This window comes from Otolemur garnettii, unplaced genomic scaffold (genome assembly GCF_000181295.1).
Source record: "Otolemur garnettii isolate 467f Iridium unplaced genomic scaffold, OtoGar3 scaffold00089, whole genome shotgun sequence".
Classification (NCBI taxonomy): Eukaryota; Metazoa; Chordata; class Mammalia; order Primates; family Galagidae; genus Otolemur; species Otolemur garnettii.
In genome coordinates this window covers 5598227-5610878 of record NW_003852484.1, presented here as the reverse complement: position 1 = coordinate 5610878, position 12652 = coordinate 5598227, and the positions used below count along the sequence as shown (strand labels likewise).

Below are 12652 nucleotides of genomic sequence, written 5' to 3'. Positions count from 1 at the left end.
ATGACTGTAATATTATAACAAATTTAATAAGAGTTAATGAGTCCATATGATACATACAAATAAATAAAGAGAGGAGAAAGGAAAATATCTTTCTTCCTTATGATCCTTAAGAGTAGAAAGGAATAAAAAAAATTAGAAAACCATTCATAGCCATTATTAGAAGAACTGATCTAACAAGACTCATCAATGAATCCTAAAACTGGTTGGTAAAAGTTTGGTGAAAAATAGGTTATTTACATATTCTAAAAGTATTTCTCTACAAAGAATTAGTAATTCTACAGTAAAGTAGAATATTAGTAATAGTAATTCTACAGTAAAGAAAACTAGCAGACACTACTAAGAAGTCAATATATCAGTAATAAGACAAGCAGGCATCATGGGCCTCCAGAGATAATGCATTAAGAACAAAACATCATTTCTATGGTATTCCTGCAAAAAAATGAATATTCCAAATCTAATTAGGAAGAAACATTAGACAAACCCAAATAACTGGCTATACTGGTCAAAATGTGAATGTCATGAAAGATGACGACTGAGGAACTGTTCCTGGCATAGAAGACTACAGGTATATGCCAAGTAGATACATGGCCCAGAATTTTCTATTGGTATAACAAACATTACTGGATCAACTGGAGATACTTCAATAAGGTCTGTAGATTAGATAGTAGTACCACATAAATGATAATTTCCTTATCTTTATAACAATTTTGTGGTTATGTAAGCAAATGTTACTGAATTTGGAAAATACACATTGCACAATTTAGGCACAAGGGGCATCATACTTAAAAGGTACACTCAAATATTTCAGGAAATAAAATATGTGTATATAGGAAGAAAGAAATAATAAAGAAAACAGTAGTTTAACAAATGTTAATATTAGAAATATCCAGATGAAAGAGCAAAGGAAATTCTTTGTACTGTATGCTAATTTTAAGCCTGAAATTATATCAGAAGACTCAAGAATCAAATGATTATGTATATGAAAGTAATTTTTAAACTATATGACATTATATGAGTACTTCAAATAGATCATTAGACAAATGTGTCTTTATTAAATTAATTGGTCACACACCCACACAACTGCAGAATGGGGTAAACTACAAATTTCAAGTGTCAGTTAGGGAAGGTGGGTAGAGGGAGGGTGATTGGTGGGATCACGCCTATGGTTCATCCTATAAGGGTACATGTAAATCTCTCTAAAAACACAATAACTAAGAAAAAGACATGAAGGCTATGATAACCAGTTGGACGAAAGTATTTCAAATTGTATATAGAAACAGTACACTGTACCCCATGATAATATTAATGTACACTGCTATGATTTAATTTAAAAAAAGAAAAGAAAAGAAAAAGAAAAGGAAAAAAAAGTGTCAGTTATTCTTAAACCATGGGCCCTAACTCTGAACACCTTCTCCACTAAAACACAAAAAAGAGGCTGGGCATGCTGGTGCAGCATCTATAGTCACAGCCTCTAGGAAGGCTGAGGCAGGAGAATAGCCTGAGTCTAGGAGTTCTAGGCTACATAGTGTGCTATACTGATTGGGTGCCCACACCAAGTTCAGCATCAATATGGTGACCTTCCTGGAACTGAGGACCAACAGGTTGCCTAAGAAGTGGTGAGCTGGCCCAGGTCACAAACTCCAGCACCAATCAGTAGTGAGATCATGCCTATGAATAGCTGATGCACTCCTGATGCACTCCTGAGCAAAAGAGCAAAATATCCATCTCTTAAAAAAAAAAAAAAAAGAGGCTATGCACAGTAGTTCACACCTGTTATCCTAGCACTCTAGGAGACCAAGGTGGGTAATATTGCTTAAGCTTAGGAGTTTGAGACCAACCTGACCAAGAGTGAGACCCCATCTCTACTAAAAATAGAAAAACTATAGCCAGGTATTGTGGCAGGTGCCTATAGTCCCAGCTACTCCAAAACTGAGTTTAAGAGGATAGCTTAAGTGCAAGAGATTGAGGTTGCTATGAGCTATGATGCCATGGTACTCTACCCAGGGCAAGAGAGTGAGACTGTCTCAAAAACAAACAAACAAACAAACAAACAAACAAAAAAGCAAATCATAATGAAACATTAGAACTCCTATACCTTAACACTGAATCATGGCTACCTTCCCCCGTCAATACAAATACATAAAAAGCATAGCGTTTTTAAGACTAATGATGTACCATATGGGTAAAAGTTGTATCACTGCTTCATGCTACACATTCCAGAAGGACTAAAAAAAGGTTAAAATAAATAAAAACTAAAATCCTTGAAAAAAAGAGAATTATAAGCAAGACAGGGAAAGCTCTTTCTCAGCATGACACCAAAACTCAAATCAACATCTAAATAGCAAGCAGTTATCATAAGCAAGGTCAAATCAAATTGATGCTATTTTTTCTCACTTTAAGATAGTAACAGATGGTTCATTTTTTTGTGAAGGGAGCTTCTAGGGTGGCCCTCAATGACACCTGCCTCAGAGTATTCACATTTACGTGTAGTCACCTCACCCTCCCGATACTGGGTTATAGTAAGACTGTGGCATCTATCCTGGGCTTGCTCACTATTTCTCCTTTGGATCACTTGCCGTGGGGGAAAGCTAGATGCCAAGACACGAGAAAGCATGGCAAAGAAATCAAAGTGCCAGTACACCACACGAGTAAATTTGGAGGCAGGTTATTTTCCCCACTCCAGCTAAACCTTTAGATGAGACTGCAGTCTCTTGATTATATACTGTCCTCTGAGATATCCTGGGCCAGAGGTTCCCAGCCTGGATTCCTGCCCCATGGAAGCACTGAGATAATAAAATGTTCATTGTTTACAACATTAAGTGTTCTGGGTAATGTGTACCATTAGTACTATGAGATTGATAATGTTATTTGGATAAGGAAACCAATGTGTTATGCGGCAATATACAGCTAATACAATCCTTAACAAATGAGTGAGGAAGACATCCTAAAAAGGATAAAAAGAGTCACAGTATGTGAAATGATGTTGTAAATTAAAATAATTTTTCACTTACAGAATTGAATGTACAAATATTCTCAATATCTATAGACTATACAGGAAATAAATATTATGCATACTCACTATGCACTTAAATTGATAAAATCTATCTGGAAGGCAGCTTGTATCAAGATTTAAATGCTCTCCAAAAATCCTGACAAAGTATATACATGCACTGTTTGATAAAGAAAACACCCTCAATAGCTAACGATCAAATAATGACTCAAATTTACACCATAAAATATAGTGCAACCATTAAAGGATGAAATAAAATTGATCTCCCTTTTTTTTTTGAAGGGGGACAGAGAGGGTGTGGTTTAATACTGTGACTAAAGAAGTCTGATGCAGTGAGAATGTGATACTATGATACTGAGTGAGGATTAATATTGTGAGAGATAAAGAAGGGGGAAAGGTTTAACATAGTGATGATAAAATGTAGTAGGGCAGACTGTCAAGTCAGACTGTTTAGAGTCAAATCCTTACCCATCCAGCCACTTATTGTATGACCCTGGATAAGTTAATTTGAATTTCTTTATACACAGGTTTTCTTATCCAAATAGTAACAGTATCAATCTCACAGTATTAATGATAAAAATTATGTAAAACTATTCACATAAAAAAATACATATAATAAACATTGGGTAAGTATTTGCTATTATCATTAACTACTAATCCAAAAAAGTTGAATGTGTGGGTATTCGAGAGACAAATATAATGACAATGAAGACACTGTTATGAATAAAATATGGAATTTCCTAGTTTATGAACAATAAAGGTTCAAGGAATTTAAAATAGCAAAACTCCCATTTCACAGAGGGAGAATTTGACTTGAGTCTTTATATATGCAAATAATTTAGATAGGTGAAGAATGGAAATAACAGAAAGGAAGCAGAATAAAAGCAGAAGTCGTAAAAAAAGAACATATTTCAACAACAGTGATGTAGAAAGTTTGTAAAGCTGAATATGTGGAAAACAGGGACAACTATGGCAATTTCTAAGTATCCAGGTAAACCAGAAAGATTTTATTTTCTAGGTAAGTAAGCACCACAGAAGGGTTGTGTGCAAAAGGAGCACAACAAAGCAGAACTGGGATTATTCTAATGTTAGCATACAGAAAAAACTGAAAGGGAGAAGACCAAGAAGTAGAGGCTTACTAGTGATTAAGCTGAACAATGACAGGACCTGACTAGAAAAGTTGTGATAAGAGTGATGAGAAAGAGGAAGAAAGAATCTATCAGCAAGGCAGTGAGAAGGAAAAAGAAAAATCAACCAAGTTTGACAATGACTGGTGAGAGAATGAAATACAAAAGACCCTCTGTAAGTTGACCACCCAAGGAACTGTAACAAACTAGACAACAAATGAAGGTAGTCAACACAAGGAAGTAGGTCTAACGTACCAATACATACATGTAGTGTATGCCTAGTCTATGAAAATTAGGTCAATTTAAGGAGTTGGTCTGTGTAGGAAGGTGGTCAACTATGGAAGTTCTATGTATGAATGACAGAGTGAATGATAAAACCATGAGAAGGAAAAAGCAAATCTGAAGGTCTGGAAACCAAAAGGAAGGATTTCCATTGGGTCCTGAAAGTTAAGTCAGGGTTAGATAAGATGCTTAGCCAATTTGAGATAACAATGCAACATTCAGATATTAAGATCCAGTGGGCATTTGGCAACATAAGACTAGTACTTAGGGAAGTGGTGAGAATTCAAAACAAAAACTAAAGAATTTTTTTTCTTTTTTTACAAAAAAAGCTTTTCTAGATGATTTAGAGCAGATAGACACTGGACTATGTGCTATTCCAAAGCTGCAATCATCTTTTATATTTCCTAGTGGTTAGCATTGGTCTTAACACATAAGAGGCTTTCAGGAAAATGTTAGTAGAGGTGGACAGAGAAGGGAGCAAGACTACATAGCTTGTTAATGACTAAGCTTTTATTGCAACCCAATTTTCCTGATTCTTTCCAGTATACCACAACATAGAGAGGACATCTGAGCTTCCATGTGTAGGATCCCCTAATGGAAAGGTGCAAGAAGTGAAAATAAATGACAAGAATTGAACTTTGGGATTGTTGGTTTCTAGACTCAGAAGGAAAAGAAATAAGGAAAAATAGAAAAGGAAAGTAATAGTTATGGGGGAAAAGGGATAGTGTTGTGCCATGGAGTAAAGGAAATTTTTCAAGAAAGAAAGCTTAATCAACTATCAAATGTTCATATGCTATGGACAGTGCTTCCCTGGTCTCCTATACCAATGAGGCACAAGACCAAATGAAATCACTTTTTTTAAAGTATAAATTAAGAAATTTTAATTTACTTTTCACAGGATTTTAAATACATGTCATTCAAAGTAGTGGTTACAAAAGTAATATTGCAATCTTCAGTAAATTTTACCTCTATAAAAACCTAGCTAGAAATAATTAAAGTCACTATAGTAGTTGGGCTAAACAAAAATTGGGACAATAGATGAAATCTGAAGCACAAAGAAGCAACTGAAAAAATAATCATTTACTGGACATATATTACAACAGCAACAAATACAGTAGAACTTCTGTAAGTAAATCACGCAAAGTGTCTGAAACAAACTGTCAATACACAGAAGTGGTCAACGTAAGAAACTACACATGTTCAGTCTATGAAAATTAGCTCAACTTGAAGAGGTCAATGTAAGGAGGTGGTCAACTGTATATGAAACACCAGAGGTCTTCTTACCTTAAATCTTTTGTCCTGCAATACTTTCTTGATGGCAACCAGTTCTCCTGAATCACAAAGTTTGGCTTGATATACCACACCAAATGACCCATTTCCAATCACTTTAGTATCTGTATAGCTGACTTCTTGTGGCCTGTCTGGACCCTGCCCAGGAGTTGCCACCACTGTGGTCACCTTGCTGCCATCCTTGTCTCCTAAAGAAAGAAAGGAATTTTTTAAAAAGCTACTGTAAAAAAATAAATCAAGAAAATTGCCAAAATATACAAAGTAAGCAATATTTTTCACTACAAATTATTTTTAAATGCTCATCTTAGGGGCAGCGCCTGCGGCTCAAAGGAGTAAGGCACCCACCCCATATGCCAGAGGTGGCAGGTTCAAACCCAGCCCTGACCAAAAAAAAAAAAAAAGTTCATCTTAGTTTATCACATAGAATTATCAGTTGTTTCACTTATAAGTAATTTTTTATTCTCCATTTATTCAGTCATTCTACATACCAGAGACCATGTTTAGTTTTCATATATGATTTCAGTTCATAAAACAATAACCCCATGAAGTGGACAGTACTGTTCCCATATTACGGGATAATGAGAACAATGTTAAATTTGCCCGTGGTCAAATAGCAAACAGTAAATCCATCAGTGTTTGACTTTCTCTGTTTAACTCTAACAGTTCTTTCCTCAAGGCCTTTTTTTTTTACATGAAATATATACAACTGAAATGTCTAATATTCCAATTTCATTCACACCACCCTGCCTTTGAGAAGGTAAACTTTTTCAGTGTTTGCATCCATGTAGCTTTTTCTTCTCAATAAGGTTGCAGAATCCCTCTTACAGTAAGGTCAGATGAAGAATGTTAATTTGATATTAAAAGATACAAAACTGTAAAGAAATAAACCCATTCTGAACTTAGCCCCATTTATAAGTAGCTCAGCGGCTCTGGGGTCTCTGTTCACTCATAGCCACCTCCTTTCCTTTCTGCCTTTGCTTATCCCTGGTAGTAAGTAATTCACAGCCTATCTTCAATTCAAGCTCAAGATCCACAGGCTACTTGACTAGGAATGGTCCACAATTACCACCTTTCCTCTGAATTCTTAAACTATTCCTGACTATATTATGCTACCTCACAGCTGATCTTAAGGAGTATTAAATTGCCCTTTAAAGTCCTCAGAATCTCATATTCTACAGATTAGAATCTTCCTGAAATAATTATGTCTTCTGCTTCTTCACTCTCCCTGACAAATTTAGAATCGATTCTCAGTATACTAAAAGGACTTAGGTTCACTGATTGTATTTTTTCCTCTGCTACTCTTCTATAATTATCAATTTTATTCTTAAAATGCTAATTGAATTCATACTAAATTAATTTTAAAAAGTAATATAATACATTATCTTCTAACCAAAAATAAATTGATAAATATACATCCAAATGGTAGCATAATATAACCAATATTTATATCCATTTAAATTCACAGAATTATCAATACAGACAAAAGTCAATAAATAAGATGGCCTCCATGACAGATTCAAAAGCAGATTCCTACCTAAGATTGGTACGTGAATTACAGGCAGTCATTACATATCATATCTTTATAGTCCCAAGGCAAAATACACAGACATGATTAAATAAGCACAAATCCAATAGTACTTGTAGAAAGAATTCAAATCTTGCCAACCATACCATTTTTATGACAGTATTACATACTCTCTAAGTGCATACAAACGCCAGCATACGTCTTACCCCTAGTAAAATCTTAAGATATATTTGCCAAAAACTTAGTTTAATCTAATCTGAGCTCTAAATTACCGTGCCTTGCCTGAAAAAATCTGTTAACCTTTACATAAATTAACAACTTTGCAGGTTGACTATAAACCCTACCATAAGTTCTTTTCTTCCTCATTTGCAAAATAACCTTTCTTTACTTTAGCAGTCCTCAAGACAGAATCAATCTTCTAAACTTAAAGGAACAGATCCAGAAAGGTTAGAATCAGAAAAAGAAAAGATTAAAATGCAACATAGTGAGCATATTCTTATAATCCAGTTGTCAATCACTTCAGACAAAAGGCTGAAGTGATTTCACAGTCTGACTCTTCCCTAGATCACACAAGTCAAAGCCATTGACACCAAGAAAATACTTCAAGCAACTTTCAATTAATAATTTCACCGAACAAGTTGCCTGTAAAATCTTACAGGTCTAATTCACAAAACAAAAGATCATCTTAATTAACATAAACTAAAAGATTTTAAGAATGGCTGCTGTACTCCACAATTTTAACTAAAGAAACTATCTGGGTACAATCGAAAATTATGCTTTTCTACTGCATAACCATATTTCAATAAGGAAAACAAAAGCCATGGCTTTATTTGCTGTGGTAAGAGAACTGAAGCAAGAAATAGCCACTTGTAATGACTTTCCCTACTTTCCTCCTCAAGTTGTACTTCTAAAAATGCCTTTGTATTTTAGGGGTTCAGGACCCAGGTATGAAAACTATTCACTACAACCCTGGGATTTAATACTTCTTCATTCACATTACTAAGCCTGGGAATGTCTATCTCAGCATCATGATTTACAAATGGGAAAAAACACAAATCAGATAACTCTGCTAAAATATTAAAAGCAGAGTAAAAAGACAAAACAGATCCTATAGATGGTATAACTAAAAGAGATTCTTAAGGCCTCTTAATTTTGAACTGAAATTTGATGTGAACAAGGACCATTTTTTCACCTTCTTGTACACAGAGGGGAAAGTACATACTATCATAGGAATGAAAAGAGTTACTATTTATTCTATTCTCTCTAAAGCAGAGAAACGACTGAGAACTAGTCACAGACTACACTAATATATGACATCTAGATATACTAGGAACAAAGGCTCTTAGGCTTTCTACAGACTTCAAGAATCCCAGAATTTTTATTGGGGAATCATCAATTTCTTCAGACTGCTCTACCAGAAATATGAAGTAATAGTGCTGAAAAGAATAGCTGGGTAATACCAGAGATAATCTGGCATGAAGATTAGTAGCTCCATGGAGCAGTCAGCAGTCAGTATGCCAAGGAAAAGCACATCACCATTTGGCATTATAATTAGTCAACTTAGCAATAAGATAAACAACCGTGTAAAATTTCACCACTTACAAAGATCTTTCCTATTCATTGTTTCATTTACTTTGATACTTACAATAAATGTAGGGAAATATCACTGTATCTAGTATGCAAACAAAGATAGCAAAACTGTGAGATTAATTTACAAAGCTTTAAGTAGCATAAGTCTTCATATGCCTCACACCATCTATGCTGGATTTTACAACCTTCCTACTACCACTCAAAGACTAACTTCATATGCTTTTCCTTACCACTCTCAAAGGTAATATTTCTGATAATATAATGTAAAACAACTAACTCAGGAGTAATAGGAAGTATGAGAATCAATGTACAATCCTTTTCAATTTTCAGGTCTCAACTATGTACTCCTTATTAATAGCAAGAGGTATTTCCAGAGATACTTTGGCAACATTGGGTTCTAAAATTTATCTTTGCAAAAGCATGTGAAAAATTAAAGTGTAAAAGCAATTGAATCTGTAACATCCAATTTTAATATCTGCTACTAGATACCAGATTATTTTGAATGATAGAAACAGAACAAATACAATTTCCAACAAACCAAAATATTCAAGAAAAACTAGAAATCAAAACAAATCTGCTTCAATAAAAAAAATGCCCAATACTAAATTCCCCAGAATACATGGAACAGTGATTCTCACACTAATTATATAGTACTAGTCACTGCGATAAAACTGCTCTTCAAAAATGCCACTGTCTTGCAGGTGCCAACAGCAAAATAGTGGAAATAGCTCAACTTCAGGCTCTCTCTCTGGTCAGAGGACTCTGTGGATCCTTTATACAACAAGAATCCGCTCACATGGTATGAATTTCCTATGTAATTAGAACACAGAATTAAAACTCCTACTGTCTGCCATAATAGATACATCTTAAATATATAAATCATAACAGACTCCTCATGAAGCAATGGAAAGATGGTCTGCAATAGAAAAACCACTTTCTATCAAAGGATATTAAATAAATACCAAGTACAACTTTTACAAAAGCCCTAGTAACATTAGGCATATCCCAAAATGACACATGTAACCTATTTCTCAATCTCTCGGACATAAGGCTATACCCGTAAGCAGCATCTTGTAGATATATTGCTTAAAGTCTTCTCCTTATTCCTTAGATCAAGCCACCTTAAGATGAACAAAGGTAAAAATGTGACATAGACTGCATCCAAAGTATGGAGTGAGGAGCCTAAAACCCAAGGGCCACTTCGAGGATGCTTAAATATTTAGGAGGTCTCGGGCACTGACACTCTAATTTTATATGAATGTTGAATGTCAAAGTTAAACATACTTTGTTCATTTGGTATTTATTCTCTTAAAGAGATAAATTCTTATAATCCAGAGATGAAAGATCAACAACTGAAACAATTTTGTAACTAAGGCTTTTAGAGAATATTAATAAACCATACCAGCAATATAAATTGAGCAAAGCCATGCCACAATCCCAGAAATACACTGATGACCTTGTTGTGAGAAGCTGAGTCTACAAATGGCTGCCTCTGGGAAGTCTGCCTTCACTCCAAGAATAAAGTCTCCACGTAGAAGTAACAAAGTTAAAACAAAATTCCGGAGAAACCTGCAAACCACCACCAGTAACTATGCAGAAGATAAAAAGCATTTCCAAGACATTTTCTACCCAACAATTGTGTAAGTATGAAAAACAGCACAAGTCTGGGCCCCTCAGTGTGCTAAGAGCTTTTAGGAAAATCAGACATTATCTGAATCATTTACATTTCCCTATTGGCACAAAGTTCAGCACATTACAAGTGCTCAGCAAATGCTTGCTATTGAATTTATATTAAGAATCATTCAAACAGAAGAATTTGTTAGGATTTGGGAACTAACTGCTTCATGCTAAACATAAATAGTGCTTTTGACTTCTTCCTATGCTTGACACTGGTCAGATACAAATCTCTAGGGATAAAGTACATGGAAAGGCCTTGATTAGTAGTAACACAGAATGGAGGAGGGCTTACTGAAAATGCAGGCAACAAGAAGCAAACAAAACAAATGACCCAATTTGCCCCAAGTCTATTTATGGATAGGAGAATTATTATGTTTCTTAACATTTTCCCAAATAATTCCGGTTTCTTTGTAGCCTCAATGTGAAGCAATGGGTTAAAACTGGACACGAGACCTATCTGAGGTCTTGAATACAATTCATACCTATGTGAATTGAAGCATATTCCTTGAGAACCGTTTTACAAATTTGTTTGCAAGCACAACTCACAGTGAGCATAAGAACTACCTGGGAGAGTTTACTAAAAATAAAGATTCTAGAACAGCAGTTCTCAACCTTCCTAATACTGCAATGTATTTTCATTGTTAAAAAGGGGTCGCAACCCACAGGTTCAGAACCACTGTTCTAGAATTTTACCCCATGAAAGCTCAGTAGGTCTGAAAAGGGGGTCAGGAAACTGTATTTTTAATAAGCTCCTCCAAATGATTCTCAATACAGTTCTAGATATTACATTTTAGAAACAACCACAATATGTCCTTTAATTCCTACGAAAACTTTGTGATGTACTCAGAACACTCAATTAACAAATGGGAGAACTTAAGTGTTTGAAAAAATTTGATAATCTGCCTTCGGTAACACATATCCACAGGATTCAAACCTGTCCATTTACTCTAAAATTTGTGCCCTCTACATCACTTTGCTAAGGATCAAGCAATAAAGATAGTACATAGGTGTTCAGGTCCTAAAATCAACTTTCTGTGTACAGCAAAACTGAAAATTTCAAAAGGCTCTCATACAAGTATCTATTAGCTCCATAAATTCTTTTAAAACATTCATAGTTCTCTTGAACTAATTTTGATAGACTTGATTTATTATCTTCTCTCAAAACCAAATTTTACTTTGAATCAAATAAACAATAAACCAAAAATCAGAATGAACCATGTTAATTTCAATAGTCTAAGCTTACATAATACTTTACTTATAAGCCATGCACTAGGATCAAGCATATTTTCCTTTTTTATGACTTCAGTAAACTAGAATAAAATCAACATTTCACTTGGTCTTATGCCCTTACATGAAATAATTTCAAGATGTATTTTAGAAACAGATTTATCCTCCATGAAAGTTTAAAAGGATTGCAGCATGTGTAACAAGCTGAACTTGATAACAAGTTTCAGCTTTTAATAATTTATATTACAATCTTTACATCTTAAACATGCTTATATGCTTGATTTATGAACCATCCAATTTGAAGCACAAGGAAGGGTAGACATCACATTTGAATTTTTCTTAAGAAGGAAGGTTAGCAGATCATCAATAAAATAGTACACTATACATGGATGGAAAGTATTAATAAATAGTAAATACTTAGACTAAGGAAGCAAATAATTACTGTATTTAAAAAAATACATAGTGACTCACGGATCTAGTCAGTGGTCACATTCTAGAAACATCAACCTTAAACAACTGCAAATCCAAAAGAAAGCCAGAAAACAGGCCTCATAAAGTTATTATGTTTTATTCTAGTCCTTCGTGAGCTTACTACCACAAACAACACTTTTTTTTTTTTAATGGATTAGGTCTGGTTTGTGCCAGCCACACATTCATTTGATCCTCAACATTGCCTCTTGACAACTCAAATGCTTCCAATGTAAGAGCTCAATGAATGCTGCCTTTCCCTGAAAGATGCAGATACCACACCACTTAATCCAAACTGCTTTCCCTGGGAAGAAAGGAGATGCCAAGACATGACAGGTCTGGTAAAATACTAGTAAGGTTGAGTCTTGCTTGCCTCCACTCAGTCATCTTTGTATGAATCTAGTGGTTCTTTCCCTCCTTCCCCCTCCCATTCGTTTTTGTTCTTTTTTTTTTTTT

General features: G+C 34.7%; 1 protein-coding gene and 1 pseudogene across 1 annotated transcript in view; one reads left to right on the top strand and one right to left on the bottom strand.

Annotated features, from left to right (window-relative positions):
- GSK3B (glycogen synthase kinase 3 beta) overlaps positions 1-12652 on the bottom strand; it is a 210936-nt gene that overhangs the window by 132178 nt on the left and 66106 nt on the right. The window contains exon 2 of the mRNA XM_023516300.1: positions 5704-5897. Within this exon, the coding sequence (XP_023372068.1) occupies positions 5704-5897 (194 nt within the window). The remainder of the gene's footprint in view (positions 1-5703; positions 5898-12652) is intronic.
- Positions 10307-12652, top strand: part of LOC111726985 — a 49174-nt pseudogene continuing 46828 nt past the window's right edge.